This window comes from Tenrec ecaudatus, chromosome 14 (assembly GCF_050624435.1).
Source record: "Tenrec ecaudatus isolate mTenEca1 chromosome 14, mTenEca1.hap1, whole genome shotgun sequence".
In the NCBI taxonomy this organism is placed as follows: domain Eukaryota; kingdom Metazoa; phylum Chordata; class Mammalia; order Afrosoricida; family Tenrecidae; genus Tenrec; species Tenrec ecaudatus.
The window spans coordinates 71,148,317-71,175,946 of NC_134543.1; the positions used below are offsets into that span (position 1 = coordinate 71,148,317).

General features: G+C 43.5%; 1 protein-coding gene, 1 non-coding gene and 2 pseudogenes across 2 annotated transcripts; 2 read left to right on the plus strand and 2 right to left on the minus strand.

The window, feature by feature from the left end:
- Positions 1-453: 453 nt before the first annotated feature.
- EAPP (E2F associated phosphoprotein) lies at positions 454-16,568 on the plus strand. Its single transcript, XM_075530960.1, has 6 exons — positions 454-612; positions 6,001-6,179; positions 9,651-9,746; positions 11,197-11,314; positions 13,122-13,232; positions 16,017-16,568. The coding sequence occupies exons 1-6, from the start codon at positions 539-541 to the stop codon at positions 16,291-16,293; spliced, it is 855 nt and encodes a 284-aa protein (XP_075387075.1). The 5' UTR covers positions 454-538; the 3' UTR covers positions 16,294-16,568.
- Positions 12,844-12,972, plus strand: LOC142427123 (small nucleolar RNA SNORA42/SNORA80 family). The gene has a single exon (XR_012779943.1). It is a non-coding gene; the product is annotated as a small nucleolar RNA SNORA42/SNORA80 family (small nucleolar RNA).
- Positions 16,569-22,097: 5,529 nt separating the features above from the next.
- LOC142425556 (elongation factor 1-beta pseudogene) lies at positions 22,098-22,744 on the minus strand (annotated as a pseudogene).
- Positions 22,745-23,849: 1,105 nt separating this feature from the next.
- Positions 23,850-25,827, minus strand: LOC142425555 (T-complex protein 1 subunit gamma pseudogene; annotated as a pseudogene).
- Between the last annotated feature and the right edge of the window lie 1,803 nt (positions 25,828-27,630).

Below are 27,630 nucleotides of genomic sequence, written 5' to 3' on the forward strand. Positions count from 1 at the left end.
ACATTTGCTCACTACTGTTTTATGAAAACTGGCAAAAGACGTGAAATTCCTGGATCAGATAAAGGGCTTGATTACTTATGGAGCAAGTAGACTCCTCTGCGAGTACAGAGAGATATGAATTGTAACAGGAAAAAGAGCAAAGCAAGGCTGTCCATTAAGAGGCTACATCAGGACTGAAGTTGAGAGGCGGGGTGCAGCTGAGAGAGACACCCCTGATAAGAAAGAGACCTACAGGACTTGGGAACTGATGGCTCATGGAAGGACAGAGGCAGGAATCAACTCTGATCCCAAGTCGGCCCGGTTTATAGCCGTTGTGAGGATGGAAAACGTGCCAACAGAAATCAGGAGTCAAACGTAGCGATCGCGGCTGAGGTACCGGAACGAGGTCGGCGCTGGGGACGTGTTTCTGCGCCACAGGGGGCAGCGCGCGCGGACCGGAAGTGCGGGCGGAAGTGAGGTCAGCGGCCTCTCTAGGCCGGGCGCGGAGGCGGAAACACACAGCCGCCCGCTCGAGGCCTGTGAGTGGGTGTCGGCCACCATGAACCGGCTCTCGGACGACTACGACGCGTACGCGGTTGAAGAGCCCAGCGACGAGGAGCCGGCCCTGAGCAGGTGGGCCCTGCGCCGCTCCGGACCCTGCGGCGGGCCGCCGCCCCCGCCTCGCTGCCGTCGGCCTCCGCCGGCCGGGCCCGTCGGTTCCGCCGCCCCTCGCGGCCGCCGGGCGGAGGCTGGGGGAGGGCCCTGCCGAGCTCGCGGGGCCTCCGGGCTGGGCGAGTCGCCCCGTCCCGCCGGTCCCCTGGAGGAGTGTGCTGGCGGTCTCGGAAGAATGGGCTGGGCCGAGTCGGTGAGGGAGACGTGTGTTGTCCGGCTCGGCGCCCCGTGAGGGCCCGCTTCTCGGCTGCAGCCCGGTGCGAGCGCACGGTCCCCGCGCCGTGCACGCAGGAGGGACTCCCGGGGTTGTGTCCTCGGGTCCAGGCGGCAGGGGTGGGAGCGGAGGTGAAGCCGCGCTCGAGCTGTCGCGCAGGAGCCTTGCAGGCAGCGACCGCCTTGGACACAGGTGAAGTTCCCTGGGCACTTATTCGGGAAGATTCACAGCTAGGTTACCAGATTTTAAAGCACATCCAACCATTTCTTAAACTGAAGGCAGATTCGATTAATAAAAACTTTAAAAAATGGTTCCACGAAGCTTTCTGTGAATGTATACCTCCTGCACTCACAGCATTTCCTCAGATGAATGAGCGTGGAGAAGGGCTGGGGGGCGGCCGGAGGTGGTGTAGGCACAGCAGATGAGATTGCTGTGATTTCTGTTGCGGAAAGTGATGATCTATTAAAAAAAATCCAGTTAGTGGATCTTCGTTCCATTTGGTTGTAATATAACAGTGTTTCCAAGATTTGAGACAGTCTGCCATATTGTTTCCTTATACACCTGGGTTATTATTTAACGCTGTTAGCTAAGTCAAATTCTTATACTTTGTTTTTTTTTACCCCGCCGCCCTACGTTCTGTTTTTAAAGGAAGCTTCATAATCCTGTGGCAGTTACCACTGGTAAACCCACCATCCTACAGGAAAGAGTAGAACCACGTAGAGCAGCGCTTCTCAACCTTCCTAGTGCCGCGACCCTTAATACAGTTCCTCATGCGGTGGTGACCCCCCAACCATAAAATTATTTTCGTTGCTACTTCATCTCTGTCATTTTGCTACTGTTAGGAATCCGGTGACCTCTGAAATGGTTGTTCGACCCTCAATGGGGTCACGTCCAGCAGGTTGAGAACCGCTGATGTACTTTTTGAGACAGTAAATCATTGTAGAGTTTTTGAGACTGTACAACCGCTGATGTATAGTTTTTGAGACAGCCTCATATTTCAACCAAGGAGCAAGTGGTGGCTTTGAACTTCCAACTTCCTGATTAGGAGCCCAGTGCTTAAATCACTGTGCCACAGGCACATCGTACCACTGGTAAGGTAACTGGAAAAGTACTGTGCAAACAAAACCGTGGTATTAGCCATATTGCCAGTGGTAGCTCTAAACCCAAGGCCCACTTTCCATTTTGAAATGTGAGAGAAGTGTTTTTCAGGAACTAGGATTTGATTTTGCCCTCTTTAACAAGCCAGTAGGGTTGCTGTGAGTTGGCAGGGACTCACTGGCAGTGAGATTGATTGCTGATTAAATAAGCCAGCATATTAGCTTGCTACTGCTTTATGAAAACTGGCAAAGGCAAAAGACTTGTGACTCCTGGATGAGACAAAGGACTGTATTACTCATAGTACACACAGCAAGCTTGCGTTAGCTACTCTTGCTTCCCAGCCCCCAAGGAGCTCTATAGAGAGAGGCCCTGGTGGCTGCTGCATAGGCGGGGGTTTGTGTAGTGGCCTGGGTTTGCAGTAGCAAGCCTGGTTATTGTGCTGGAAGGAAATTTTACCCCATTTAAGGTGGTTTGCTACAGCCACCATCCTGAGAAATGGCCTGTGGTCATTCCTGGCACACTCCCAAGAATGCAGGGCCCAGAGTGGATTGCCTGTCCCAGCTGGCCATTAGACTGAAAGCCCTCTGGAATGTTTGCAAAGAATAACTTTTTTACATTGTCACTTAATTTGTGAGTTAGTTACAGATTACATGTTGTAAGAAATAGTAGTGATCCTGTGTCCTCTAGGCAGTTTTCCCAATGCTAACATATTGCAACTCTGTAGTTCAATATCAGATATTAGGGTACTGATCTTAGTATAATCAATGTGCACAACATTTCCATGACCACTGTTGTAAGCCAGTAGTTGAGTAAACAAAATGAGCAGAGACTGAGCACAGCTTAAAGAGGTTTATTGGGTTCAAACCCAGACTCAGCACTGAGGGGACCACACCAGACTCTGTCGAGTACTGAGTGTGGCCCCTGAGCTGGGACCAGCTTTGATAACCATAACACACAGGTGTCATTTTTAAAAAGGCAGAACTTTGCATTATCTTTAGCTTGCAGTTTTTCAAAAAAGCTGCTTATACCAGCATGTGATTTTTCTAAAAAGCTGCAGAGTACAGAAGTAGAATATTTTGCAATTAGTCTAACATGTGTGCAAACTTGGGCACATCCTGTTGTCTACTGTTCTTCTTGCAAACCCAGAACAATTTTAACTTTATTTTAATTTTAACTTTCTTATCACACCACAGGATGCATCGTGTTCTCTTTCATACCCGTGCACATTTCCCGTCCACCCACTACCCTTCTCCTTAATCCTGGCAACTACTCTGATCTCCATTCTTTCAAGATTTTACTACTTTTAGGATGTTATGTAACACGTTATGCTTTGTTTTAGGCTGTTTTCACTGGCATAATTCTGTGGAGATTTGTTAGGCCATTTGCGTGTATCTATATAATGCATTCCTTTTTATCAATGAGCCGTATTCCACAGTTCGTTAAACCAGTCATCCAGTGAAAGACACCTGGATTGTTCGTAGTTTTGATTTTTTTTTGAATAAAGCATTAATAAACATTAATGTAGGTTTTTACTTGCACGTAGCTTTAATTTCTTTGGGGGTGAATTTTAAGTTCCACGAGTGCAGCTGGCGGTCATGAGGGTGTTGCGTGTGCAGATTTTGGAGAAACACCCACCTGTTCCCTGGGTACCATTTTACATTCCAACCAGCAGTGGATCCAGGGCTGGGTAGAGGACTGCCCATTTCACAACTTAAATAATGACCTGCATTCCACACTTACGAAGCCCTGGCCTATGTTGCAGCAGCACTCAAGCACAATTTCTCAATCTTGGCAACACTAATATTTTGGTCCAGATGATTCCTTGTTGTGAGGGGCTGCCCTTCGCACTGTAGGATGGTTAGCAGCATCCCTGGCCTCTGCCCACTAGATGCTGGTAGGACTTCTCCCCAGTTATAACTACCCCAAAAGCCTGTAGACAGACTTTCCAAAGTTCCTGGGGTGGGAGTGGCAACAGCCTGCGGTTTAGAACCCTGTGATGAGCTAGCTTAAGGGGTCCTAATGAGAAGTAAGGTTGAAGAAGTAAGTTGGATACAGATGGTAGAAGGCTGTTTTGAGTGCTATGTTGGGAAGTTTGGCTAGGGGAGGGTTCTGAATTGGGTAGTGATGTGATCAGAGATCTTTAAGAAGAACCTTCTGGTGGCAGGGTGAAGGGTGAAATAACACAGAAGAACATTTAGAGGTCTCGAGATTCTTAGGATATGATCTAGGCTACAGTGGTGCGAGCAGGCTGATGAGGACTTGAGGGGAGATAGTGGGAAAGGAGAAGGGTGTGTGCAGCTCAGAAAGAGGACACTCAAGTGGGGAATTCTCTTGGGAGTAGAATCTGGTTGAAGCCTGTATGATGAGCGAACTGACTGGGTCCAGCTGTCTTTTCAAACCTTTCTGTTGAAGCCCAAAAGCATTGCTCTGCAAGAGAAAACGAGGGAGGCAAGAACCAGGGGAAATTTCTAACTGTTCATCAGTTCAGGAGTACCGTACATACTTGTGTATAAGCTGAGTTTTTCAGCACATTTTTTATGCTGAAAAAACCCCCCTCAGTTTATACTTGAGTGAGGTCCCACTTACCTGTTCTCTGGTGCAGTGGGGGTGTTCTCCAGTTTCTCTGGGTGCCTGTAGCCTCTGTGGGTGGTCTGATGACTGCTCATATCAACGCTCTCCTTTTTTCCTGTACCTGCATGCTACCGGCAGCCTCTGTTGTCCATGCTGTACTGGGCAAGAACCTGCCTCCTTCTGTGTGCTGGTACCTGGGGCGCACCACATCCTTGTCAGATGAATGTCAGATGCGGCAGCTTTTCTTCTCCCGCTCTTCTCCAGGGCTTGACCAATGACATAGCCCTTACAGTCTTACCCGTGCTTGGTCACGCCCCCTTGCTCTGCCCAAGCATTGCTGAATACAAGTACTGGTATATCTCTGGTCTTGGATGATATGCAGTACGTTTATTTACACTACTTAGTCTGCTATATTTTATTTTTAATTTTCTTATTAACCCCTATCTGGACCCAGCATTGACTATGCTTGCACGTGCAGTAACAGAGCGTGTATAGTTATTGTTGATACCATATTTTTGTTGACCCTTTTTTCCGCCTACAGAGATAGTTTACTGTCTTCGAAATAAATATTAAAAAATATTTAACCTACTGATGTCTCAATTAGTGCAACTTTATTGGTATCTGTTTTTATTTTGAAATTTACCAGTAGCTGCTGCATTTCCACCGTAGGCTTATACTTGAGTCAATATGTTTTCCCAGGTTTTTGTGGTAAAATTAGGTGCTGCAACTTATATTCGGCTACTAAAATATATACGGTAATTGATGTATTATTGGTTCTATTAGAAACATTTTATTAAATGTTTTATGTGTTTTGATGATACCTTGTTTTTCCAGATGTTTGCTTTAATTTAGTCAGATTGCTACTGATAGACACACAAAGCAAAATGGCAGAAATTGTTCAGGAGAATTTGGAATGTAATTTAGCTTCTCTTCTCTCTAAATTCTCTACAGCACTGTGACTTTTAAACTATAATACTTAGTTACTATTTTATAACTTATATTCTATGTGCATATGTTAATTATATATATATTATTTTAAGTATCCAGAGTTTTAAAAACACCCCTTTCAAGTGAGGTAAACTTTCCATTGCTGATTAAAGTAATGCTATGGAAAGTATTGTAACAATACAACAAGTTAGAAAGACATTTGTAGACATTTATCCTCAGGCAACCAGTAGAAGTAAAGCTACATTTGCAGAGATGTGTATTATAGCACTTAATAAAAGTTGGGAATGACTGTGCAGCAATGAAAGTGAAACAACTTCCAGAGGAAATGTTAGGCAGTTGTTAAAAAATGTGTGCAACTACGTAGAAGTGGTTCTAGTAAGTGAGAAAAGTTGAATATCATATGACAGGTATATAAAATACAACCCTGTAAAATTCAAGTTGATTCTTGGGTGGAGAGATTGTGGGAGTTGAAGTTTAATTATAATTCTTTAACGTCCATGTCCCTCCTGACATGCCAGCTCTGAAGATGAAGTGGATGTGCTGCTCCATGGGACTCCGGACCAAAAACGAAAACTCATCAGAGAATGCCTGACCGGGGAAAGCGAATCAAGTGAAGATGAATTTGAAAAAGAAATGGAAGCAGAATTAAATTCCACCATAAAAACAATGGAGAATAAGTTAGCTTCTCTGGAAACAGGTAGACTTTCCAGTTAATTGCATATGTTTTTGTAAGCTTCCTAAGGGCAATGAAGGAACCTTGCTAAGGAGCCCTTTGCCACGGTGCTCTACTGCACCCCCAGCTTTTCCGTACGTGGTCCACAGGTCTTTTCTGAGGGAGCGAACCAGTACGCTCAGAAACCAGACCTGGGGTTGTCTTGGGCGATTAGTGAAGTAGCTTCCTATGTTGCTGGCAGAGTTGCAGTTTTACTTTATGCTTTTTATTCCTCACAAGATGTACAAGTGTTTTCTGGCACTGATAGGGCAGAGTTAATGGTGCATTACCACAAATCCCTGTCTCATTTTAGTTAGCATAATGGCTAAGTAGTTTAAAGCTTCAGGAATCCAGGGCCAGTACAGTTCTCTCTGAAACTGTCCCACAAATGCTAATGTGAGCATTTTGCTTCTTTACAAACTTACATGGTCAAGGGGAACTTAAGTATTGTTTTTCTTGTCATCTGCATCTTGAGGCAGTAGCAACATGTCCTTACAGAGTGATCTAGTGGATTAACTTAAGAAAGATTCATTTTGATATTTGGCCTTTAAAATGTGTTTGATCCTAAGACTGGTTTGTAGGAAATAAAGACTCTTCAGTGTTGGTTTCCACATTAGTAGCTATGTGCTTTTAATTATTAAGAGCTGAAAGAAAAGATAATAGAAGCAACAGTAATATAGTACCAATTAACAGCAGACTGAAAACCAAAAACATGCTAGGTAGGAGCGTGATTAGGCATGCAAATGTGTGATGACACATGTAAACAATGTTAGGGCACGCGGCACAGCTGGGAGGAGCAGAAAGATGTCCTCGATTTATACTCCTTCCTTCTCTGTGTAGAGCTGTTCTCTCTTCCTGAAGGTCCTTTAAAACAAGATGGTGGGAGGGGGGGAAAAAAAGAGGACCTGATGCAAGGGGCTTAAGTGGAGAGCAAATGCCTTGAGAATGATTGGGGCAGGGAATGTATGGATGTGCTTTATACAATTGATGTATGTATATGTATGGATTGTGGTAAGAGTTGTTTGAGTCCCTAATAAAATGTAAAAGAAGAAAAGAGAAAAAAATGATTAGGGCAAAGACTGTACAGATGTGCTTTATACAATTGATGTATGTATATGTATGAACTGTGAAAAGAATTGTATCAGCCCCAATAAATTGTTAAAATAAAAAAAAAATTAAAAAAACAAAAAACAAAAAAAAACAAGATGGTTACTCCCTGTTCAGAACATAGCTGAAATGTAGAGATAGATATGCTGGCTACCTGAAAAGGTAGTGATTTGATTATATTAGTTTTGTGGGGAAAAGAGAGATGAATAGTTTTATGATATTGAATACCTAATCAAGGGGCATTTCTCTGTAATTGTACATTGTTGTTGTTATTTGGTGTCATTGTGTCAGTTCTAATACATAGCTGCTCTGTGTACTAGAAAATGAAGCACTGCCCTGTCATGTTCTATACTCACAATTGTTGCTCTGTTTAAGCTAGTTGTAGACACTGTGTCAGTGTATCTTGTTGAGGACCTTCCTCTTTTTCACTGATTCTACTTTGCTGTGCATAATGTACTCTCCCAGTGAGCGGTACTTCCTGATAACATGCCCAGAGTTTGTGAGAGGAAGTCTTACCATGCTTCTAAGGAGCATTTGTTTGAACTTCTTCCAAGACAAATTTGTTCATTCTTCTGGCATTCTTTATGTATTCAATATTCTTTTGCTAGCACTATAATTCAGGTGCTTCCGTTCTTTTTCTGGGTCTTCCCTATTCATTATTCAGCTTTCAGGTGCATATGGGTGATTGAAAGTATCCTGGCTTGAGTTGGTCATACCTTAGTCCTCAGGTGACAGCTTTGCTTTTTAATACTTCAAAAGAGAGCTGCCCAGTGGTGTACATTACTTGATTTCTTGACTGTTACTTCTTGGGCATTGGTTGTGGATCCAAGCAAAATGAAATCCTTAACAACTGTCTTTTCTCTGTTGATCATGTTTCTAATTGACCCTGATGAGGATTTTGCTTTCCTGAGGTTGAGATGTAATCCATACTGAAAGAGTCTTTGATGTTCATTAGTCAGTGTTTCAAGTCTTCTTAGCTTTTAGCTAACATTGCTGGAGTAGAAAGAAAGCCTTATTTTTCTCCTGTGGAGCTGGTTGATGGTTTTGAATGGCTGACCTTGCAGTTAGCAGCCCAACCCTTAACGACAACACCACCAGGGCTCATATGTACGGAGGCGCCATATAGATGGCTGTCACCATGTTGGGTAAAGGGACAAGCCCATGTTTTTCAGAAATTAAACGGACTACACTCACACTACCTGCTCTTCCCTGTACCTAAGGATACAGTTGGCTAAATCCCTTTTAAAACACTCAAATCCAATGTTCTCTTCTGCACTTCAAACACAACATTCTCAATTCAAGGGAAGGGAGCCCTTTAGAGAACAAACTCAAGGAAACAACCACTTACTTAATTTTCAAGGTCAAGATAGGGAAACACTGAAGAAAACCAGTCTCACAGAGACAAAAAAAAGTTTCATCCTAACCAGACCTAGAGAGGAGTCCTGGTGGCGTAATAGTTCCTCATGAGTGAAATGGTGTAGTGGTTACAAGCTGGGCTGCTAACCCTAAGGTCAGCAGTTCAAAACCACCAGCCACTATAAAGGGTTATAGTCTGAGAAACTCTGAAGGGCAGTTCTACCCTGTCCTATAGGGTCTCTGTGAATCAGCATCGACTTAATGACAGTTATTTATTTATTTATTTTTAACCAGACCTTCCAGAGGCCTGCCAGAGAAAGATCCCAAATCCAAGAAAATAGACTAATAGACCATAAGACAAGGTTAGAGGAAAGAAGAAAAGTTCTCTAGGATCTGGTTGAATTATTGGTGTATATACAGGTTCCACATGAGCAAAATCAAATTTTCTATAGTTCCTGTGCTTCACAGTGTTATCCATAATTTGTTGTGATTCACACAGTTTATTCAGTGCCTTTGCATCATTAATAAAACACAACTAAACATCTTCTGTTAATTTCTGCTTTTAGCCAAGACCCATCTGACATCAGCAGTGATAGCTCTCATTTCACGCCCCGTCTGAGTCTGACTTGAATTTCTGGCTGGTTGATGTACTGTGAAGTTCACTGTTGATATACTATTACAGCTATAGTTGTAGAGGGCACAGAAACTCAGCCGATAATTTATGTGAAAATATTTCTCTAACCCAATGAGATTGGGAATAAAGTTGATATTTGAGGTGATCAAAGTACTTAGGATGTTTCCTTCTGAATTATGTATATATATATATATTTAAAACATTTTATTAGGTGCTTATACAACTCTTATCACAATCCATGCATATACATACATCAATTGTATAAAGCACACCTGTACATTCTTTGCCCTAATCACATTTGCTCTCCACTTAGAATTATGTATGTTTTAATCTATAAATTTCCTTTCTGGTTTCTAAAGGTTCTTCGTCAGGAACTGGGAAATTTGGAACAGCTCCGACAAAGTACTATGATGATATTTATTTTGATTCTGATTCTGAGGATGAAGACAAAGCAGGTGAGTAAATTTTGTTTACCAAGTTTGGCACGCGCGCGCGCGTGTGTGTGTTATTTCCAATAAAATCAGCTTGTTTGAGCACGACTGCCATATTCTAGGTCTTTTCTGGAATCCAGGAGGGGAGAGGATCAGTTAGCCTGCCCTCTTTAGCTCATTCGGTGACCTTAATGAATACTTAAGACTCTTTAGAAAACAAAGTTCTACTCGGAAGCCACACAAACCTTGTTTGAACATGTCAATGTCACACTGAACTACTCCCTGCTTGTTGTGGACTTGAATAAATCAGTTATACTTTAGGGGAAAGGTTTGTCTAACAATTGTTTGAAGTTAGTATCACCCTCTGAGTTTTCTCTTTTAAGAAATTACAGGCCATTGATGTGAAAACGTTAATAAGAGTAGTTGGAGATGAGCGTGTGAAGACTTGGCCCCAAGAATGTCGTTGCCTGGGCACAGCCGTTGAGAGGAGAGTGGCCACTGACTCAACCTATCAGGTTCCCTGAGCAGCAACATTGATTTTTATATTTGATGACAGTTTCTATATTTTACTTTTCTGCAGAATTTTCCTAACTTGTTGCTTTTACATCAACTTTTCTTTTCTTTGAAATAATATTTTTATAAAATTTGAACAACGTTGAGTGTATTGACAGAAAATAAAACTAATTTTGTTAGATTAGTAATTCCAATGGAATTCACAGGTAAGCTTACATGGTAAAGTAGCCATTTTAAATATTATTACTTAAATGTTTCCCTGTAAGGAGTCCTGAATGTCCCGTGGGGTAAGCCTTGTTTTCCTGACTGCAATGTTGGAAGTTCAAACCTATCAGCTGCTCTGTGGAAGTAAGATGAGACTGTCTGCTCCCATAAAGATTTAGTCTTGGAAACTCACTGTGAGTTGGAATCAACTCTTGGGCAGTGAGTTTTTATTTTAAGATACAATAAAGTAGTATATGAGAAGCTGATATTAAGGGCTCAAGTAGAAAGCAAATGTTTTGAGAGTGATAATGGCAACAAATGTACAATTGTGCTTGACACAATGGATGTATGTGTGGATTGTGATAAGAGTTGTATGAGCCCCCATAAAATGATTTTAAAAAGAAAGAAAATGATGATTGCAACATATGAACAGCAACAAAAAAAGTACTCTATGTGAGTGGCAATAGTTATTTGTTCCCGTTCATTTTGAAGTATTTTTATTCTAATTTAAGTATTCTTTCTCTATGGGAACTTGTGGAGAATTTAGATGTCAAGAATAGTTTCTAATTTTGTGTGCTTTGAATAATTCTGGTGATTCAGCACTTGGCTGCTAATTGAAAGGTCAGCAGTTTGAACCCACCGGCTGCTCTGAGGGAGAAAGCAGTCTAAAGATTGCAGCCTAAGAAACCTTGTGGGGCAGTTACACATTAACACAGTAGATCTGATGCCTAGCCTTGCCCTTCTGTTTCAAAATTAGCACAGGTGACCAAGAAAAAGAAGAAGAGACGACATCGGATTCCAACCAATGATGAGTTGCTCTATGACCCCGAGAAGGATAATAGAGATCAGGCATGGGTTGATGCACAGAGACGGGGGTAAGACGTAACGAATACTAAGACTCTTCAGATAGCAAATAACTGAAAGATGGTTTCCACTGCATTCACATTTAGGGTGTGTGTACGTGTATATGATATGTGCATATAAAGAGAGACGTTCGAGAAAAACTGGGACATTTATTTTGAAAGTAAGCAGCATCTTTCAATTAGATAATGGATTTTAAAATTCTTGACTTTGCCTTAGGATCAGTTTGGGAGAGTTTGAAATACAGAAGCTTGAGCCCTATCTTGGGAGCTTTTGATTCAGCTACAGTGGGCTCTAGGTATTTGTATTTTTCCTTAAATCTGGAGGGATTTTGTGGAGTTTTTATATCACCTTTTAGCTTACACTCTTCCACTTTGGACTATATCTTTCTTTCCCCATTTCTCACGTACATCACTTCTTCCAGGTATCTCTCACTTAGAACATTGTGTGAGGCAGGGTTCTTTAGAGAAAGCAAACCAGGACACTTAAGATTATATATATAAAAGGATAGGTTTATATAGCGAGAAGGAATACCACAACTAATTAGTCCAGAGCAGTACAGAAGGGCTCAGTCCACCTCACTTTCATAGGACAGTTAATATACCGAAGGTCCTTCCTACTCAAACTGACTGCTGGTCCAGGGTCAAGGAAGCAGACAGCAAAGTGGCTGGCGGGAGACCAGATGAGCAGAGTTGGCCTGCATGTAGCAGACACAGCAAGGTGGGCGGCAACAGTAGGAAAATGAGGTATGGTGGTATAGCAGAGGCCAGTAGTGCAGCAGCAGCAGTATAGCGAAACAGGTGCGATGGAGCTTCAAGACAGCGGTGCGTGGCACAGTGACAAGATCCACAGGCTTGGCCCACAGGTAGTGCAGCACATGGTTGAGGCAGAGCAGCTAACTCAGGCAGCAGCCTGCTGGTCCATCACCAGGGAGAAAAAGGAAGAGGCCAACTTCGGCCTTGGAGCGTCATTTATCTTGATTGCCCTCCAGTCAGTCTGCAACCTGATTGACAGCCTTAATTCTGCCCACATGTCCTTATGGGAGCCATGTTGGCACAAAAAAACTATCACAAACAATTTTTGATCACTCACTGTGTGAAATGAATCATCAATTATCAATTTTAAGTTGCAATGAGTGAGAAAGACATGGTCAGGGAGGTTACAGTCTAGCTGCTGAGTCAATACAGAAAACTCTGTAAGTCACTGGATAGCCAGCACTTACAGAGTAGGGAGCTATGCTCCTACGAGAAGAGAGTATATACATTAATTACTTCCAGTTCTTCTATAAGGGAAATGCATCTCTTCCCCCTCATCAATTTACATAGTGGACTCATGGATATTTTTTATACTTTTAGGTTCTAATCCAATAAAGCTTTATTTTATTGCTTAGTTTATTCCATCTTTCCCAGTAGGAATGCTGTTATATCCCTTGATATCCTCTATCGGGACCAGTGTGGATTTTTTTTCTTCTTCTTTCTTTTTGAGCACTTTCTTACTTTTTGGCCTTGCCAAGAGCACTGGGTCCATCTGATAAGTTTCCTGTGCATGGGTTTGGGTTTACGGCAGGTCCCATGGGCCTTTCACAGTGTCCCATGCCAAAGCAAGCTGTAACCCTGAACCATTGCCTGGCTTTACCCCATGGGCGTCAGGCATTGAAGCGGGCTGCACAGTGGGGGGGGGGGGTGTTGGAGTTTCCTGCTCTATTCCTAGAATCGGCCTTTTGTCCAAGGGGAGATTGGGTTCCTCTTACTGAACAATGGTAGTAGAAACCAAGATCTGGCTTTAATGTGGTTTTATCTCTTCTTTCTTTTTCTGTTGTAGTTACCATGGTTTTGGAATACAACGGCCACGTCATCAACAGCCTGTTCCTAATAGTGATGCTGTCTTGAACTGCCCAGCGTGTATGACCACTCTGTGCCTTGATTGCCAAAGGTAATTAATGAAGGTTAACAATAACCAAAAATGCAACTTTGTGGTTCTCTGTTTAAATCAACAATGGAATCTTGAGGTGCTCAGAGATCCTGTTAAGTTTCTGTTCTTGTTGCTACATGGCTAATATATATGTAAATAATTTTGGTTGTACAGGGGACTTCAAGAAGTTCAGGGAAGAATTTCACTATCTTTTAATTCCATTTTCTCACAATTTTTAAAATTACTTTTGTATAGCTTTTCTGATACAGCACAAGGACTCTGGAACAGCGTATGTCTTTTTGGAATAATCTCTCAAATATACTCTTGGCCCTTTCTCTCTTGTTTTGTAATTTTATAAGTGACTCGCTTAGACCATATTCTGAACCACATTGACTGTAACTAAGTTATGACTACAGGTAGTGGATCTGTTCTAGAAACAAATGAGTACCTAGTTCTAGTCTATTCTTAGTAACTAACCTGAGATTTCTTATCATCTGCAATTGCTGCATTTCTTTTTTAAACCGCTGTTTGTTGAAAATTAGTTGTGGTTTTACATTTCAGATAATCAACTTTGTATTCTACAGTTTAAGCTACTAATCCAACCCCCTGCAATACTTAATTTTTTAATATCTCTATGAACTCTTAATCTGTTTGCATATAACATGATATTTAGAATACGTAAGAAAAAGTAAGATGATTAATTGTACTTCCAATGAAAGAGCCCTGGTGGTAATAGTGGGTTTTACACTTTGGGTGCTAACCAAGAGTCAGCAGTTCAAAACCACCAGTCTCTATAGGTGAAAGATGAAGCTTTTTAATCCCATAAAGAGGTGCAGTCTCAGAAACCCACAGGGGGCAGTTCTACTGTGTCCTATAGGAAGGATCATTATGAGTCAGTGTCGACTCGAAGGCCATTAGTTTGAGAGTTTGGTACTTCCAAACAGAAGCGCATCACAGGGTGATTATCTGTCATTGGAAATTGGTGAAAATTATGTTCCATATTAGTGTATGGTTCAATAATATGGAGTAGAAGTTTAAAAAATTAATGGAAAATGTAAAGCTTTGGGAAATCATGATTTCAGACTTTAGAGGGGAAAAAAAACAGATTGTGGAAAGTTTCGTGTTCTTTAATAGCTCAGGAAGGTGATAGGAGGCCCAGCAATGGAAGGAGCTAGAGCTTCCTACAGATCACACACACATGCAAGGGCACGCCAAGAGGTGTTGCTATACCGCTTCTGGTTCTATGGACGTGAGGTTATTCCAAGCAAAGCGTTTATAAACATGCGTTTCTGACCATCGACGGCTGCGGACAAGTTCTCTCAATGAGACATTTGCTTTAGTCCAGGGGTCCCTTCAAGGTCAGCTTAGAAGGTTATGGCATACCTGTTGGGTCATCAAAGGGGACATCTTGATAGACATTTCTCAAAGGTCATAGGACAATTATGAGGCTATTGTGGGTAAGCGTTCAGAAAATGGAAACTTGCATTGGTGAGAAAAATGCCAGGAACGTTGCACCAAGGCATTAAAAAAATTCCATCATAACAACAGACTTCCCACCTCTTCAAGGGCAGCAATGCTATCCTTTAAGACTTTTGGGAAACCTTACCCCATTCACCCTACAGCCCTGTTCTCGCCCTTTCAGACGTCTTTAGGCCCCAGAACTCAGTGAGCATTGAAAAGGCACATGATTTGAGTTCCTGAAGCATGCCCACCTACCATTTTGATGTGGCGTCAACTGAAGAGCAAGCACAGGATTCTTCAGGAAGGTTAGAGAGACGGAAACACCGCCTCCACAGTGGACAGATAGACCCATTGATGGAAGAATGCGAGAAACAATGACTTCTTGTTTTGAGAGTTTTGGTTAAAAAAGCTTTCTATGGTTTTTGTAGCAATAATTTTTGTCTTACCATTATATACACAGCAAACTAGGTGAATATATTTATGAAAGGTTGGATTGTCTTATTAACCAGTTTGCCCATTCTAAATTCCTGATAGTTGTTGTGGTCAACAAATGATGGAAGTCGACATTTGGGACTAATGGGCGCACAGCCCAGTTCACTCTTTCTTAGCTAAATCGACATATCTGTTGCACGAGGCTTTCAAGAAACAAAACTCACTGCCATCAAGACAGCTTCTGCCTTGGAGAGACCCTCTATAGGACAGGGTGGAACGGCCCCTGCGGTTTCTGAGGTTGTCAGTCATGATAGGAATAGAGCACTTCCCTTTTCCCTTGCGGAGTGGCTGCTGAGGTCAAGTTGCTGACGTGTAAACCACTGCACCACCAGGATTCCTTGCATGAGATTTAAGGGGATGAAAATACAAAAAGACACAGCTTGCTAAGTGGGAAAAGAAGTAGAAGATATTAATGAGCTATCTGTTGGATTGGCAGATTAAAGCCTAGAGTGGGCCTATAAATTTTTTAAAGCTCTTGAAATTTTAAAAACCTCCATGATGGCTGGAATTACACCACCTCTAAGGAGAGGAGGGAGAGCCTCGGGCCATAATTAAAATACTCCAAGATTACATAAGCATCATCAGCCAAGTTCCCAGTAACCTTTGATTTGTTTGAAGATCAAATTTTCTTCTGAGATAAAAGTTAACTTTAAGCACTAATTCAGTCTTCTTTGTGTGTAAAATCCTGTTCTTATAACAATTTAAAAAATATTTCTTGAAGCTTGCTCTGTTGGTCCTATAGCTTTACTTGGTTGTTGTTTTAGTAAGTTTGGTGTTCTTAAATTTTATCTGATTGGATAGATATTAAAATGGAATATACTATTCAATTTCTCCATTTCATTTTCCTTGTAGACATGAATCATACAAAACGCAATATAGAGCAATGTTTGTGATGAATTGTTCAGTCAACAAAGAGGAGATTCTAAGATATAAAACTCCAGAGATCAGGAAGAAGAGACGGGGCCATAAGAAGATGAAGCCCAACCCTGAAGATGCTACAGAGCAGCCAGAGACGGAAGTGGAAGAGATATATCACCCAGTCATGTGCACTGAATGTTCCACGGAAGTGGCAGTTTATGACAAGGAGGAAGTCTTTCATTTTTTCAATGTTTTAGCAAGCCATTCCTAAGCAGTGCAGTTGGCCTCTAATTGCCCAGCATTGTATATAAGGCGAATATGGACAGCTATTTTTTCCCTGCATATTCATGTGATTAAGTGACATTTCAGATTGTGGAAGAAGCAGTGTTTCATCTTTATGGAAGATAATGGTTAGTCACCTTTACCCCAACCCCTGAAAAAAATTTTTTTTTTCCTCCAATACTGATGGAACAGATTGTTTATTCCCTTTTTGATGGTCATTTGGAAAATGTAGACTTTTATTTATTAAAACTCTTAGAATTGAAATGTTCTAGAATTACAAGTAATCATTGCTTCAGAGTGTTATTTTAAAAGGTCTTTTGGGTTTACATTGTCCTTGGTGTGATTAAACTAGAAACTGTTTTTTTGGTGGCAGTATCTCTACTAAAGTATTTCATAACTGAAAATTACATGGAGTGAATATGTCAGGTGCCTTAAATTATACAGGTCTCTCAGTTTTCTACACTTAATCAATTAACATAATAAGTTGTAAATTTGTCGTGAAGAATACCTTAGACCCCCCCCAAATCTTTTGCCAGCAGCGGGGTCCTTGGTGGTGGTGTGGGTACACGTTGGGCTGTTGGAAACCACTTGCCGCCCGAGGAGGACGGACGGGATTTTGTACTTCTGTGAACAGTTCCAGGCTCGGAAACCCACAGGGGCAATCCGACCTTGCTCTGCAGTCACTGTGTGGCAGCATCAACCCGATGGTAGTGAGTTTAAGTTGCCAACCACAAAGCTATGATTATTTTTTGTGTGGGAGGGGTGTATGTGTGTGTATTAATAATACAAATAATCACTAGTTACAGTTTGGGGAAATTGCTTTGTAGAAATCTGGACATTTAAAAGATTTTAAGGAAGGTTGTGTGATTGGACTATTTCTAAAACTAGCATTAGAAAACTTAAGGTCCTTTTGTTGTTTAAATAGTGATGACAGAGTAGAATAGTAAGAAATCAGGAAATGGGTTTTAATTCCGGCTCGTCCATGCTTTCCTGGGGTAAGTGTGTACCTTTGAGCCCATTTTCTCATCTGTAAAATAAAAAAAATGACAACAATGGGTTCCCACAGAGATGAAGGCTACTTCAGGGGCCTGACGCCCCTCCCCCCACCTTGCCTCTGTGCTATCTGAAAGCCCCATTACAGGGCACAAGCGGTGGTATGGTCCTATATAAACTAGGGGAGGCAGAATAGAGAGGGCTGTGTGCGAGGGGCTTCCCAGGGTCGTAATAACTAGCAAATGAAGTCATTTAACAAATAGGCTGGTAACTGTATTTGAGAACACTGCACTTGATCTTTGAACAACTTGAGGCATTGGGTCCCTACACAGTCTAATCCAACTATAACTTTGGACTCTCCCCAATTCTACAGAGCCCCGGTGGTGTAGTGTTTACGCATTGGGCTGCTAACTGAGCGTTCTTCAGTTTGAAACCACCCGCTGCTCTGCAGGAGAAAGAGGCGGGGTTCTACTCCCATCAAGAGTTTCAAGCTCAGAAACCCACAGGGCCGCTCCAGCAGGTTCTGTAGGTTTGCTAGGAGTCCGCAGTGGGGCGGGGTTGAAACGACTAATAGCCTACTATTAATTGGAAGCTTTGCAATAACAAACAGTTAACAGTTATTTTACATATATGTTATATGCTGCACCCACTCAGAAGCTGCCCTTTCAATGCAAGATAAACTGTGTATTACAAAAAGCTTTTTTTTTTTTTTACAACGGCCCTTACTCAGGATTCATTTATCTTGAAATGGGGAGCAAGTGCAGCTGCAGACCTCAATCTACGGCAGTGGTTCTCAACCTGCGTGTCTCAACCCCTCTGGGGGTCAAATGACCCTTTCACAGGGGTTGCTCGATTCATAATAGTAGCAAAATTACGGTTAAGAAGTACCAATGAAAATAATTTTATGGTTGGGGGGGTCACCACAACATGAACTGTATTAAAGGGTCTCGGCTTTAGGAAGGTTGAGAACTGATCTACAGCAAAAACCAAGCAGTTCAACTTTTCCCTGCTCTCTGGGAGCACGTGTAGCTTCACGCGTGGCACTGGGCATGGGCCCCATCGGTGTTAGTGGGGTTTGTGGCTGTACACCAAACACCAACATTGCATGGGAACCAAGGGAGGGAGGTCATTTTCTTCTGTGGCACGCAGTAGACTGGAGAGATGAACTGCTCAGGAGGTGTTGAAAAGAAGTCTGCACTTTATACTCCTGTTGAAATGTTTTGTTTTTTCCCCACAGACTCCACATTTCCACCAATCTTATTTTTCATAGTGGATCTCAAGGTTCTCATGAAGCTGTTGCAGCCTCGTCAGGCTAAGCCCTCCAGGGCCGACAATCTGTGTGTGCACTGAGGGAGTTTACACAGCAGAAGACCAAAGGATAGGGTTGCGATAGGGCTCCGGGGATAGGTGCTAGTACATACAATACACGTGAACCAGGGTTTTTTATAGGTTCAAAACAGGGCTTGTATAAAGTGGGCTAATTGAGGTTGGGACTGTGACATCCTGTTTCCTTGGAAACTGAACTTTAGACTAGGCGTGCTGGGTCCACACCCTTTTTCAGAAGCCTTGACCTTGCATTTGTGGTGGGTTATGTGTTGGGCTGCAAACCACAAGGTCAACAGTTCAAAACCACTAGTCACTCTGCAGGGAATGTGACTTTCTGCTCCTGTGAAGATTTACAACCTTGGGAACTCACAAGAGCAGTTTTTCTCTGACAACAGGGTCGCTTCGAGTCAGAATTGCCTTGAAGGCAGTGAGATTTTTGAATACCTGGGTGCTAAGACTGTTTATATCAGAATGACTTTAGTCTGCTGGGCAGGCCTGGAGTGTTTTGATATCATCTCAAAGGGAAGTTTTCTGATAGTCTATGGTTTTAGAGAACAAGGATTTTCAGTGAGTCAGACCGTCACAGACATTCAGAAGAGGGGTGGTTTGATGCCTTACAGCCATAATATGTTGGGAGAGCCACCTCCTGGTTAACCTCAGCTAGGTGCCTTTTTTCTGTGCGCTTGATCTAGGTGGGGCAGGTTTTTGTGTTCTGTCTCACCTAATTTTTTATTAAATAAAATTATTTTAGTCTCACCTAATTTTTAGTTTTCAATGTGCATAGTACAATACAGGGTCTGTAGACAAAGGGTGAGTGGTCAGATAAAGTACACAGGCTCCTCTGTGAAGTCTGCCCTTGGTCAGCCTCCCTGCTCCTGGCATCAGCTGCTTGTCCCAATTGGGGTGACTTAATTGTATATAATCATCTGTTTACACATCTAGGCTGTGGGCCACTTGCGAGCTGGGGTTTTGAAAGATGCCCTTTGTATTGCCAGTTCTTGGCGCGTGTACACACACACACACACAAAGTCATTTGATCACCCTTAAGTTTTTACTTTTCAACTCATGTAAGCTGACAGTCATGAGTATCACTTGTTGCCTGGCCAGGTGTCCCCAGAATCCTAGAGGGTTAAAACAGAGCTTGGCCTCCTGCCATGATTTGGTTAGTCGAGAGTGGGTGGCATGGAAGGTCATTTGCATATGTATCAACATCAAGGTCATGGGCCTTCCTGTGGGGCCATGAATCATCATCTGAGCTTATTGTCGAATCTCCCTAACTTTTGAAAACGACCTCATTTCTTTAGCCGTGGCTGGGGTACCCATTCTTCCTCTTTGCATGACCTGTGATAATCCTCCATGGGAACATGTTCAAACAAAATGCAAACAGGTAAGGGATAGATTTTTCAACTTGAGCTTCATAGAATCTCAAAGGAGCAATGTAATGAAATGAACTCGGCCTCCTAAACTGCTTCCATAGGGGTGTAATCCAGTAGCAGAATGAATCACTGGAGAGCCTATCAAGCGGTCACTCTTTGGGAAGCTCCCGGGTTACAGGTTTCCATGGGGTCAGGCTGTGCGTCCCCAGCATGCTCGTGCACACGCTCTAGGTGGAACAAAGCAGCGGCTGCTGTGCTAAGCTGCTTTAGGAAGGGTTCAGAACTGTTGAATCAAATGTAGTGGCCCCTGCTTATTAACATTATCCACATTATGTAACCACAATGTATCTGTTCCTGGCACCTTTCCTCTAGATACACTTAAAAATGTTTTGACATTTAATTCACATACCACCAAAAGAGTTGTATAATCACCACAGTCCCTTTCAGTCCTCGATACAATGTTATTAGAAGTAACCCTGAGGGAGAATCGCTCAATTCCACTCTCACTGAGTATTACTAGCCATTCACCGACCCACCACTGAGAAGTGTAGCTCTGCTAACTGACAGAGTCCAAGTACCAGGGTTTGGGCTTACTTGCATTTGCTAATCTGTAGTGGACAATTTCACAGTTTTTCTCTACTTCAAAGGTATGATTGGCACCTCTTTCCCAATTCCACAGCAGCCTTCTGCAAATTCACAAGCCCTGACTGGTGCCCCAGTTAGCAAGCCCGGGGTGGATTTAGTTGTGCGTATTTACTAATCTGTAGTGAGCACTCACCGCACCTTTGCCTGTTTCTTTCTGCAGGGCTGAGATGATACTGTTTTGACTTGAATCTTTCCCATGGCTACTGATCGCCAGCATGTGTTTATCAGCTGCCTGAATGTCCTTTGTGGGGAAGTATCTGCTCATGTCCTTTGTCCATTTTTAAACATTGGATTGTTTATCTCTTTGTTGCTGAAGTGTTGAAGTTTTATATGTATTTTAGAAATTAGTCCCTTGTTAGATGTTACCCATTCCCATCCCTCCCACCCCCAATTTTTCTATTCTTCCAGTAAATTCTTTTTTTTTAAGAGTTGGGATTTTGGGGAAAAAGTGAGGACCTGGTGCCAGGGCCTTAAGTGGAGAACAAATGTTTTGAGAATGATGAGGGCATTGAATGTACAGATGTGCTTTACACAATTGATGTATGTATGGATTGTGATAAAAAAAAACCAAAACAAAAAAAATTGGGATTTTTTCCCCCAAAAAACCATTTCACTGGGAGCTCTTACAGATATCATGCCATTCCATAGTTCCATCACATGCAGTATTGTACAATTGCTCCCACAGTCAGTTTCAACACATTTCTTTCTTTCTTGAACTCTTTGATATCAGCTCCCCTTTACTGCTCTGCCCCACACTCCCCCCACCGGAACTCCCAGGGACTCTTATTCTACTTGTCTCTGAAGATTTATCAATCCTAGATTTCATCTGGTAAAATTATTTTCTTTTTTGGGATAAATCATTTTACTGGGGGCTCGTACAGCTCTTATAACAGCCCACACATCAATTTTATGAAGGACATATGTGCATATGTTGTCATCATTTTCAAAACATTTCCTTTGTTTTGCGGTTAGAGGGGATCTGCCTGCCAGAGGCTTAATCTGCTAGATAGTTTGCAGATGGATTTTGGGCTCCCACTGTCCTCTGTAGCCTACAAATTCAGTGCTCACAATTTAAGATCTGGTACTTCTCTCTTCATCATATTTGGATTTTGTTATTATCTTTGGATCATGCAAGCTGGTGTGCTTCTTCCATGTGGACTTGATGCTTCTGTGTGGAAGCTGATGCTTCACTTGATGGGTGCTTATTTGAATTCATGCCTTTAAGACTCCAGACTACTCCAATCGATAGTCAGGCACCATCTACTTTCTTCACCACTCTTTGCTGTAGCATCCTTAGTGACCATTGATATCAGTGATCACTATTGATATGAGGAGTTTATGTGACTATAACTGAGAGCTGCAGTCCATGAGTTGTTGCTTTGTACAGATTTATTTCTTCTTTTTCTTTTTATCTTTTAGTCATTTATGTCAGTGAAACTGTCCAGGAGGGAGTTTAGATCTTGTTGAAAGCAGACACATCCATGGACTGCACAGAGCCTTCACAAGCAGTTATCCGTTCTTGCAGTTTATCTGTACCATCTTCAACTACACACTCTGTTTGAAGTTTTCTGACTCCATACCCACAGGAACGAGCTTGGATGAGCCCCAGACCAAGCCGTCTGCTGAAGGCTTGTGGCGCACTCTTCCAGTGTTGCCCTATCCGTCTCATCATCACACGGTTTCACTCTAGGAAGGTGGAGGACTTGGCAACAAGGCAGGCTTGGGTTTTCTTGGACTCATCCTGTGCAAGGCGTTCTTCTCTTAGCCTCTTTGCTCCTTCACTTTCCTCCTCCTCCTCAGACCCAGCGAGGTCAACGGATGTCATCGTCATCCTTACTGTCTACAGCGCCGCCTTAGTAGGGCCGCACTTGCCCCCAGCTCTCTTTACTCCTGGCAAACTGGCCTTTTCCTTTTCGGACGACTTGATGTGATGATCCCAACATCAGGTGTGTACAAGTCAGCGGGTGGAGGGCCGGAGATTGCATCAAACACTGCCACATCTGCTTGTGACGGCGCTTACCCCTCATGGGAGCTCTTGTCAGCCAGGTAATCACTGAGCACCTGGAGGCCAGCAGGGCTTTTCAAGTCTCTGAAACCCATCGTGTGGTTGTGCCAGGAGGTGGGCGGCCGAGGAAAAGAGGATTGCAGACAATAGGATAGAACGCTAAGAGATGGGACACAACGGCCAGATTGATTTCTTAATCGATTGAGCTCTGTTTGCACTCAGCATGGGGATTGGTTCTAGGGAAAATTTCCTGTATATATTCTTACAGGTGCAGATCCTTGCCTAACAGATGAAAACCTGTCATATTAATGCAACGGGTGCATTGAGGTATTAACTATATGGGGGTTCTGGGTCCCTTTTCATTGGACACCTACTAAGCCAGGGGTCTAGTGACCACCATTTCTGCAGTCTTGGGGTGGCCACTCTTTGCTTCCTCTTCTATCAGAATATTTCTGTCCTAAGTCCAAGGTAGTTATGAGGTAGGCTCAGTTCATTCAATCAGGCTTCTACAGTGAGTTCTTCTGGTGTGGCCCTTGGGCAATCTATGTTGCCTGTAAGGCCAGAATCTAAGGTCATCATAGTGCTTGGTCCCTGGTGTGGCTCACCGAGGGTTGGGCAGAAATTTATTCATAGTGTCTACGGAGGGACATAAAATCTGGCTTGTTCCTCCCTTAGGTTTTCTACAATTATTGCTTAGCCTCCCTTCCTGATGTGAGGTTCCTCCTCCCCACGTAGCCACCGTGTGCACCAACAGAAATACCAGTGGCTCCTCGGAAGTGTGGATGCTCCTCGCCCCTGCTCCGAGCTTCATGTTCCAGGAAGGCTCTCCTCTCATTCCTGTGCAGGGCCTGTGGGTTTGTCACAGCCTTTCTCAGTGTTGCTCAGCATCAGGTGGACGGTCTTCTCCCTTTGCCCCTTCATGAAGGAGTGACTCAAGCCAATGTGAGGTCTCCTCTTTCAAGGTGAATCTTAGGGCACAAGGCCAATAGGTAACCTTTCTTTTGTTTGGGAATACTCTCTAAGATTTGTTTAATTGATCTTTCTCCTTGTGGTAGAGGACTCCTTCAATGTTTGCCTTTGTGATTGACGAGCTTCACTCACCATAAGGGTTTCAAGGTCCTTCCAGGCCATGTGGTGTTTCCTCATGTTTCTTGTTTTTTTTAGGGATGTATAGTATTCCACTGTGTGTATGCACTGTGGTTTCTTTTTTTTTTTTTTTCAAATGACTTAGATTTAATCATCGGAAGCAAACTAAATGGGAAGCTGACAATGGAGAATTACTTGTCAGTGCCTTTTGCAAACTGAGCTGGGACAGAATGGGACTGGGGGCTGCCCCTCAACCTGATCCCCTTCCAAACAAAGACGTCCACAGTGGCCCTGGCCTCTGGCTCAGGGATGGAGGAGACGCTGCAGGCTGTGTGTTGAGTCTGCTTGCCCAGCGCTCACTCCTGGCCAGCATCAGGAGCCCCTCCTTGCCGGTTCTGGTCATCGCCCTTCTTCTTGTGGCCTGAGACGATGTCATCAATCCGCAGCAGCAGGACTGCCGTCTCCACTGCCGTCTTGTATGTTTGTAGTTTCACTGCCAGAGGTTCCCAGATGCCCAGCTCTTTCATGTCCACCAAAGTACCGGTCTCTCCATTCACACCCCAGGTCTCACAGTTCTCCTGGGTGTGCTTGGCACGAAGGGAGGTGAGCAGACGGATGGTGCTGGCCCCACAGTTCTGGATGAGGGTCCGAGGGATGACCTCTAAGGCCTGGGCAACGGCCCTGTAGGGCCACTGCTCCACGCCAGTCATAGCCTTGGACTTTTCTGTCAGTGCATGGGCCACCGCCATCTCCAAGGCCCCTCCTCCGGGAACAAGCTGAGGGTCCAAGAGGACGTTGCGACACACTTGCATAGCATCCTGGAGGTTTCGCTCTACTTCCGAAAGAATCTCTTTGCTGACTCCCCGGAGGAGAATGGTGCAGGCCTTGGGGTCTTTGCACTCAGTGATGAATGTAAAGTACTCATCTCCAATTTTCTTGATTTCCAGGAGGCCTGCTCCTGTCCCAACGTCATCTCTCAGTTCCTCTGGTCTGGCTATCCGGGCCCCACAAGCTCTCGCAATGCGGTTATTATCTGTCTTCCGGACCCTGCGATGGCTGTGATATTGGCCCGCATGAGGTAGTGCTGAGCTAGATCCGAGATGCCCTTTTCCGTGATGACCACGTCGGGCTTCAGCTGGATGATGTCCTCACAGAGCTGCTGGATGTACTCCTCTTCCATTTGCAGGATCCGGGCGAAGTCTTCCTCTCGCGTGATCTCAATGTCGGTCTGGCTCTCTCCCTTCTTGTACTCCAGAGAGGAGTCCAGCAGCACGATGCGGGGGTTCTTGATGTAGCGCCGCATCCGAGGATGTGTCACATCCTTGTTAATCATGACTCCGCGTAAGACACAGGAATCTTCAATGATGCCCCCAGGTATCTTTTCCACCCTAGCGTATTTCTTGATGTCAATCTCCTTCCGACCGTTCTCCTCACACTGGACAGTTTTGACCGCATCCAGGGCTATGTTGCAAGCCAAGCTGGCCCACCGACTGATGGCTTTGGTGGTGATGGAGCTGTTGATGATGTTCAGCATCATGTCACGGTCATTGATGTCGACAGGGGTACTGATTTTCTTAAGGGTGCTGATCATGTCCTCCAAGGCCCTTCGGTAAGCACTGATCACCACTGTGGGGTGCATCTGCTGCTCTAGGAAGTGCTCAGCCACAGACAGCATCTCCCCTGCAAGAATGATGACTGATGTCGTCCCATCTCCAACCTCTTCATCCTGGGTCCGGCTAATTTCAATCATAGACTTGGCTGCTGGATGCTGAACTTGAATCTCTCGGAGAATGGCATTGCCATCATTGGTCATCACAATGCCTCCCATTGGGTCCAAAAGCATCTTCATCATGGACTTGGGTCCCAAACATGTCCGGATAATGTCAGCAATCGTCTTGGCGGCATTGATGTTTCCAGACTGAACTTTCCTTCCAGATTCACGCTTTGTGTTCTGGCTGAGCACGAGCATGGGACGATGGCCCATCATGGCGGCGCGATGCAGAGCCGGGTACCCTGAGCTAGGGGAACCGGCAGAACCTTCTGGAGAGAGAGAACCAGGGAGAAGCTCCGAAAACGCTGGCTGCTCAAGGCTTACCCCACTGTGGTTTCTTTATCCATTCTTTCACTGTTGGGCATTTGGGTTGCTTCCAGTGTCTTGCTATTGTGAACTGTGCTGCTAAGAACATGGGAGAGCATACATCTACTTGTACCTTGTCTCCTATTTCTTTAGGGTATATGCCTAATAGGTGTGGGTCATACTGTAGTTGTTAAAAGTTGTTAAATGTTGTGTTTCTTATTTAAATTATATAATTTAACTCTGAACTTATTTACTTTGAAATTTCTGTATAATGTTTGTGTAAAAAGGCAAGGTTAAGGTAAAAACTTGGTGGTCAAGAACAGATTAATCCATTTTCAGTTATTTCTTATGGGAAAAATGGATTTGGAACTCGACTACATTGCATCTGGATGCTCCTTCTAGAACAGATTAGCATCAAGGTACGGGGTTCTTCTGTACTGTCTGCCTATCCATGAGCATGGGATATTCTTCCATTTATGTAAGTCTTTTTTGGTTTCTTGTAGTAATGTTCTAGTGTTTTCTCTATATAGGTCTTTTGTTTCTTTAGTTAAGTTTATTCCTAAGTATTTCATCTTTTGTGTGGTTACTTTAGATGGTATTTTAAAAAAATCATTTTATTGGGGGCATATACAACTCGTATCACAATCTGTATATACATCCATTGTGTCAAGCACTTTTGTACATATGTTGCCATCATCATTCTCAAGACATTTGCTTTCTACTTGAGCCCTTGATATCAGCTCCTCATTCATTCCCCTCCCTCCCTGCTACCCCTTCCCTCATGAACCCTTGATAATTTATAAATTATCATTATTTTGTCGTATCTTACACCATCCGACATCTCCCTCCACCCACTTCTCTACTGTCTGTCCCACAGGGAGGAGGTTATATGTAGATCCTTGTAATCTGTTCCCTCTTTCTACCTCACCTTACCTCCACCCTCCCAGTATTGCCACTCTCCCCGCTGGTTCTGAGGGGTTCATCTGTCCTGGATTCCCTGTATTTCTAGTTCATATCTGTGCCAGTGTGCATTCTCTGGTCTAGCCAGATTTGTAAGGTGGAATTGGGATCATGATAGTGGAGGGGAGGAAGCATTCAAGAACTAGAGGAAAATTGCATTTTCATCATTGCTACACTGCAACTTGACTGGCTCGTCTCCTTCCCGCAGCCCTTCTGCAAGGAGATGTCCAAGTTCCCACGGATGGACCCTGGGTCCCCACTCCACACTCCTCCTAATTCACAATGCTATGATTTTTTTTTTTGGGGGGGAGGTTTCTTTGATGCCTGATACCTGATCCCTTCAATGCCTTGTGATCTCACAGGCTGGTGTGCTTCTTCTATGTGGGCCTTGTTGTTTCTCAGTTAGATGGCTCCTTGTATATCTTCTAGCCTATAGGACCCCAGATTCTATATCTTTTGACAGCTGGGCACCATCAGCTTTCTTCACTGCATTTGTTTATGCACCCACTTTGTCTTCAGTGATTGTGTCAGGGTAGGCTGGTGTGCTTCTTCCATGTGGGCTTTGTTGTTTCTTAGCTAGATGGCTGCCTGTTTATCTTGAAGCCTTTAAGACTCCAGATGCTATATCTTTTGATAGCTGGGCACCTTCAGCTTTCTTCACCACTTTTGCTTATGCACCCATTTGTCCTCAGCGACCGAGTTGGGACAGGTTCGTGTGCTTCTTCCATGTGGGTTTTGTTGTTTCTCAGCTAGATGGCTGATTGTTTATCTTCATTATAAATGTTGTTGTTTTCTTCTCTTTTTTTTAAAAAGCTCTCTTTGCCAGCATACAGGAATCCGATTGATCTCTGGCTATTA